The sequence below is a fragment of the Chinchilla lanigera genome, unplaced genomic scaffold, assembly GCF_000276665.1.
Source record: "Chinchilla lanigera isolate Chin_1 unplaced genomic scaffold, ChiLan1.0 scaffold00067, whole genome shotgun sequence".
Classification (NCBI taxonomy): domain Eukaryota; kingdom Metazoa; phylum Chordata; class Mammalia; order Rodentia; family Chinchillidae; genus Chinchilla; species Chinchilla lanigera.
The window spans coordinates 8022912-8029732 of record NW_004955468.1 but is presented as its reverse complement, the minus strand read 5'-3'; the positions used below and the strand labels follow the sequence as shown (position 1 = coordinate 8029732).

Below are 6821 nucleotides of genomic sequence, written 5' to 3'. Positions count from 1 at the left end.
GAAAGAAAGAAAGAAAGAAAGAAAGAAAGAAAGAAAGAAAGAAAGAAAGAAAGAAAGAAAGGAAGGAAGAAGAAAATCTATGAGCAACTCTGCAGAAAACCCTGAGGGCATTTGTTTGCGAAGCACTGACCCAGGCCACTGCTTCAGCTCCAACCCTTCAGCTGATATAAGGAAGCCAGCTGGGTCCCCCAGCTCCACAGTGCCCCTCGGAAAAAACTCTTCAGCCTGCGCCTCACAACAAAAGCTGCAACCCCCATGCACACAGAAGTCCAGCCTAGATTGTGCATGACCCGCTGCCACACCTCCATGTCCCTCTTTGGAGCTTAACTCACAGGCGTGGCCCAGCAGTGTGGGTAAGCGTGGGTCACAGAGGATGTCCTACACATGGCCTTGCCCTTTGCTTTCTTCTCCAAGTACTAAATGGCCTCGAAGCTTTTATATTACTTTCTGACGGGGCTTTAGAATTTGTCAGTTCTGGATAAATGAAGATGAGGAATTTCCCAAGCAGAAGCTGCTTGGGCTGACAGGGTGGGGGCCGAGGAGCAAATGCCCCTATTGTATTCCTTTGGAATCTCTTTGAAACCGCTCCAGTGTGTCTTTTATCCCGCTATCTATATGATAAAAATTAATATCTTAATTGACATCTTAATCTGGAGCCAAAGAGGCTTTGATTTCTTGAAGAATGATTAGCCAAGTGGTGATGCTCGTTTAATGTACAGAATGAATCAGCTGCTCCTCCGTCAGAGGGCTTCCCTCACCTCCTGAGCAGCCTCATTTTCCATCTTAATCATGACAAATTTCTGCGTGTTCCTGCGCTATTCCTGGTACTCTTCAGGAAGGGAGGAAATAGATCAAGAGACTTAGCATCCAATCAGCCCAGCAGCCTCTAAACCAGCCGGCCTGCTCAGCCCTGTGCCTCAGGAGCACAGGTGTCTCTCAGCTGCATCAGGAAAGAAGCCACATTGTGGGGGAGGAGATCCCACCTCTGCTGAGTCAAATGGACCCTCCTCACCCCTGCACTGGAGGTCAAGATGAGCTGGATTGGGCAGGATGGTGCCCACCTGTCATACCAGCACTAGGGAGGAAGCTGAGGCAGGAGGGTCGCTGCAAGTTCAAAACCAGCCTGGGCTACATAAGGAGTTCAAGGACAGCCCAAATTAAAAGTGTCTCCCCCCCCCAAAAAAAAAAATGAGCTTGGACCTGTCATCTCACACAGCAGCAGGCCATCTTATCACCCTCCAAGAAGCAATGAGGCAGAGACTTGGGCCCCAGATGCAGAGGGGCTACAGCCACATAGTAGACATAGGTCAGTCTCTCTCCAAGAAGGAGGCCACACATGGGAATAGGGTGAGCCCTAGGCTTCAAGACTCCTGAATTCCAAAACTTTGCTGGTATAAAGATCCCACTTCTTCCACGGAAAGCCTGGGAAGCAGTCTTCCCTGTACGTACTGATTTCACTCAAGAAATTAAAGCAGAGTGTTTGTGTATCTGATGAAGCATGTGACAAAAAGTTCCAAATCCTGGGTTCTTTTTTCAACAGAGATCCAGGGATGTCTTAAAATAAGTGGTCAAGGAGGTAGTTTGCCCTTCTTGTCCCATCTTAGAAACATTTTCCCTTGAGAGCAGGACGTCACCCAAATTAGTTCTCCATTCCCTTTCAGAGAAGTAGCTCTACTGGCTTTTTCTGAAGACCAATTTACATGACTCTGAGGCTCTTTTCTTCATGTGCTTGTATGTATTAGCTTTTGCTATGTAACTAAGGACCCTAAAACTCAGTGGTTCTGGTGTGACACCATAAGCATTTACTTAGCCCATGATCCTGTGGTTCAGTGATTTGGGCTGGGCTCAGTTGGGAAGTTCTTCTGCTGGTCTCTATTGGGCCCATGCAAGCAGTTAGTACCAGTTCAGTTGGGAGCTGGTTGACAGCTAGGACATGTCATGCTCTTATCCCTCAGCTGGCCAAGGCTTGTTCACACGGCAATGAGTGCCAGTAGTTACAAGAGGGAGGACAAGCTGCAATACATAAGCACTGCTCAAACTTTTGCTTACTTCACCCCTGACAATAGTCTATTGGCCAAAGCAGGTCATTGGCCAAGCCCACAGTTAGTGTGGGAGAGTAAAATCATATGGTATAGATTCTGGGGGGTAGAGAGGGCTCTAGTTCCCATATTTTCAATGTCTTGTGACATTGCTCAATCTGGACCCAAGCCAGTGAGACAAGCCATGTACATCTTAATTTCATGAAGCCATGCCTATACCTCTCCAGGTCTTGTGTCTGTTTTGTAGAATGTGACACAAGACCAGAGAGGTAGAGGGTGTTGCCTAGTGTCATGCAGCAACCTGGCAACAGGGAAAGGCTTAAATACCCATCTCTCCAATGCCAGCTCACTGCCCCATACCACCTCTCCTGGTACCCAGGGCAACGCAAGAATGAGGTGCTAGTCAGGAGGCAAGCCATGACCATCCTGCAGACATCTACCAGCAGAGACCCTGCAGAGCCTGGTCTCCACCATGCCCACACATCAGCCTCCAGAAGTCCCTGCTGAAGCCCTCCTGCCCCTGCTGCTTCCTCCCTGGCCGACTGCAGAGGTCAGGCTGGCTGTTTGACTCTAGGGTCTCTCAAAAGTCCTGAGCAATTTTCAAACTTTTAAACTTGAGTAGGCTAGACTGTTATAGTCAGCAGTACTGACAGACATAGTTAAATCTCCTATGTCCACAGTTCTACCAGGCCACCAGGCTAACCTAATTGTGCCCACATTGGTCATTCTCTGCTGCTGTGGACCTTGAGGGGCTGGCGTCCTAAGTACATATATACCTGCTCTTAAACACCTCACATGGGTTGTTTCTCTCTCACCTGTGCCTGCCTGAGTGTCGGGTTTTTGCATAAGCATGAAAACCTGAAAGGGAGATCAGGAGGCCATTGGCCCATCTGGTCTTGGGAGCCCCTTGGGAGCACCTGCTGACCGGGTCCCCATTTCCTACACCTGGGCCTTGGTGAGTACCACCCGGGCACCTGGTCAGCCATCAGCTCGCCTATCACGTCCACCCCTCATCCTTCCCAGTGATGTACGACACCAAGGAGCAGCAGAACAGTTTCAGAGTCTTTGGGGTGACCACAGCACTGCAGTTCTCTCTGCTGATAGATGGCCAGAGGCAGAGTGGCAACCTGAGCCAAGCTGCAGGAGGGCCAGCGGTGAGGACTGTCGGGAAAATTAAGATCTGAAGAGGAAGCTTAGCGTGTCTGGACCTGTCCTGTCCTTGGGCTCCTCAGCAGGGGTTCAGCACTGTGCACAGCAGACAGCCTGGCCCCTTTTCCACTCAGAGGATTGAACACAGCCCTAGGTGTTTCCCAAATGGACAGATGCAGTCCTGAAGTTTCAACCTGGATCATTTGTCCAATCTCCTTCTTTTACAAAGGGAAGTGGGGGCGGCAGGGGGTGGAGAAGAACATGAACTCTTTGACCCGGACAGTTGGAACCAGAGCAAGAATGATAGAGTGGGGGAAATGCCTTTGACAGGAAAACTAAAGCACTTCCACCTGGAAAGAGGAGCGAGTCATGCATTCAGGCCTAGCCTTGTCAGGGAAGCTACAAATCTGCACCAAGTGGGACCACAGGGAACTGGCCGCAGCTCCCATGGGCAGCTGAGTACAGGCGGCCTTGCCTTCTGCACCATCTGGTGTTGACACAAGGAATGGCCTCCTGTGGCCCCTCCCAGGCACAGGGCTCCTTTAGAGCTGGCTGGGTAGAGGAAAGGAGGAGAACGGCATCACGAAAGTGCAGGTGAGCACACAGAGGCTGGAAACTCCTTCCATTCATGCTGCTGGTCTCTAAGCCAGGGATGTCCCCCAGCACTGAGCTACTCAAAGGGTCACCCACTCTTCTGGTGACCCTGGAGAGAGCATCCCTATTTCTAAGTGAGAAGCCTGGGGCTCAGGAGTGGGCTTTCCCTCGTTGCACAGGAAGCCTTACAATTTCTGGAGACCTGAGGAAAGATGGGAAGCCAGGCAGGTGGCCTAAGTAATGTGAGATGAAGGCTGGCATTAGGGCCTCAGAGGAAGGCCAGGAGCCCAGGGTAATGGTTGCACTGGAGGAGCAGGAGCACTATCTATTGACCCAGATAGTGATGTAGTCGCTTCTGCAGGATCCCAGCCCACCCACCTTCACCAGTATTTTCTGAGCTCTCCACTGCAATAGGAGGAGTGAATTGGCAATGTCGTTGCAGAAGAAAAGATGGTGCAGAATCATCAGGGTATATAGAACAGAGCCTGTGGACATACTGAACTGGGTAGTTCAGGCAGGGAGCTGGAGGGGACACACATAGTGTGGATTTTTGTGTCATCACAGCATCTTCATGAAGAAGGGGGCCAAGGAAGCAGATTGTCTTTTTTATTAAAATAAGGTAAGGACTTGGACTTTAGAACTACAGCATAGCACATCCGCCTCGGACCAAGGGCACCTTGTATATGTGCACAGTAGCCTCCTAAAATGTGTGGTCTATAAATGACAAACAGCAGTAACAAAATGCTTTATCATTTAACCAAAGCAGCCACAGGTCCCCTCCAACCAGGTGCTGTGGTCAAGAGGCCCTAGAAAGTTTCACTCTGCCCAGCCTGCCTGTGAGCTGCCCAGCTCGCCTAACTCCAGGGTTAACCTCTCCTGTTTTCCCATTCCCTGCAGGCACTGGCCCAAGCTCTGCCACAGACCCGCTCCTGTCCCTGCTCCTGTTAGCACTGCATAAGCTCCTGCGCCTGCTGCTGGGACACTGACAGTCAATGGCATCTGAGCACCTCAGCAGGCATATGCGACCTGCCTGCACGCCAGGGAGGACCGCATGGCCGGGCAGACTCAGAGAGACTGAGCAGCATGAAGAAGTCCACGCAGAAAATAAATAAATCATATTTTTGGGGAAGTTACACAAACATAGAACACCTAAAATAATGCATCTAGTTTCCAAATAAGGTGGAATTTGGACCATGCAATACGCATGGGATCAATGATTTCTCTACTTCGATGTATTTTTCTTTTCTACACTTTCCTCCCAAGTCTTCATTTTGCACGAACTGTGGAGCAGTTATCTTTAGGATAATATGTAAAAAATGTTGGGTCAAAACCTTTCTGACAAAGCAAAATATTTTTAGTAGATTATTGTGTTTAGGATTTTTTTTTAATTTACTTTTTCTTTGGGGGCTTTTCTTTTTTATTAAATTATTTCTTTTGAGACATTTTGATTAAGAAAGACACATCGTAATTAAAATTCACTGTCAATAATATTTATTTTTAAATAAATAAAGATTGGAAACAAGGTCAGACACTTGTTTATAAACTGTATTGTATATTGCTGAATAACAGTTGAATAAAAAACAACTTTGAAATAACCTTTCTACAGCCATGTATCACTGTTCAGCCTCGGTGCCCTCTGCAGCCCGGATGCTGTAACCTCCCCTCCTTGAACACCAGCTGTACTCTTGGCTGGGTGTCTCCCATCATGGAAAACAGCCCAGGGCACCTGACTGAGGCCACAGCAAACAGACAGAAGCACTTTCTCAGCCTTCCCTAGGGACAAGGATCTTCCGGGGGGCAAGAGTGAGAGAAGCCCTCAGCCTGGACTGAATGGAGGTTACCATACAAATCAAGAACCGCTCTTTCCACTCCTGCTTTAAATTAAATGTGCAATGCATTTGCCCACTTGGAGGTTATACTCCAAGGTGCATTTCTTGTTGCTGGCTTCACTACTAGGTTAGAGAATTTGGAAAGAAAGTGGAGCCTACCACACTCTTTTCTCCATGCTCCTAGAAGTCTATTTGAGCCGCTGAAATCCATGGGTCTGAAGGCAGGTTATACCTCTTAAACTGGCATGTCCTAGAAACTATCAATCTTTGTGTCGTGGCAGAATACCATTAAATAACTAGTTCCAAGGATTTGTTTAAAATCCAGCCAGATTCTTGCACCTGCCATATAAACACATATGGTTGTCATTGATATTGTTCATCAAATACCTCCATCCTTTGCTGACCAGGCACATGGTAAGACTTCTGGCTTTCAATGATATGTGGGGGCACAGCTCTAGCCCATGAACTGAACAGAAGGGACATGCATGACTTCCAGTCCAAGGCAGGAGGTATCCAGGGCAAGATCTCCCAAAGCCGTCTTTTCCTCGAATATGATAACTGGCAACATTCAAAATACTGAGTGCTGCACCTGCTCAGGTCCTGAGTGATTGTGATGGGCAGAACCTCCCCTGCTGGCCAGTGTTGCACGTGCAGTGTAATGAAGAACCAACCTTTGCCAGTTTTGAGTCACTGAGCTTTGGGATTTGCTTGTTACACGGCATAACCCAATCTATCCTGACTGGTTCAGTATTTAGTTGATGGACTGTATTTAGTTAAAAGAAAAAGAAATCATGCATTTGGTGAATCCCACATATGCAGAGACTTTCAGCGTGGGACTGATGCCCTGGGATGCCTGTGTGAAGAAGACCGCTGGACTGCTCTTTCTGGTGGATACATTAAGTTGTTTCACATTTCATTTATATTGATCAGTACCCATCAAGCTGTAAATTTAATCATTTTGTCTGGCGGGTAGTGATTCTGTCCAGAAGGATCATCTCTTTTTATAGTTAGCTCAATACGGCAGTAGGATAATGTCATGTTAAATACTGGCCTTCTGTGCTTGAAAAGAATAAGGTACTTCCTGGATGCCAGGTTGAATGGAGGCGATGTGTCAGAGATGGGCTGATGTTATGCCAGATCACTCCAGGGGGCAAGGAACTGAGAAACCACTTCCCGTCATCAGACCTAACTCCCCTACACAAGCACAGTC

General features: G+C 48.1%; 1 protein-coding gene across 2 annotated transcripts in view; it reads left to right on the top strand.

The window, feature by feature from the left end:
* Positions 1-5377, top strand: part of Vstm2b (V-set and transmembrane domain containing 2B) — a 29874-nt gene extending 24497 nt beyond the window's left edge. For both annotated transcript variants that reach the window (XM_005400116.1, XM_005400117.2), the window contains exon 6: positions 4680-5377. In XM_005400116.1, the coding sequence (XP_005400173.1) occupies positions 4680-4768 (89 nt within the window). In that variant the 3' untranslated portion in view covers positions 4769-5377. The remainder of the gene's footprint in view (positions 1-4679) is intronic.
* The last annotated feature ends 1444 nt before the right edge of the window (positions 5378-6821 follow it).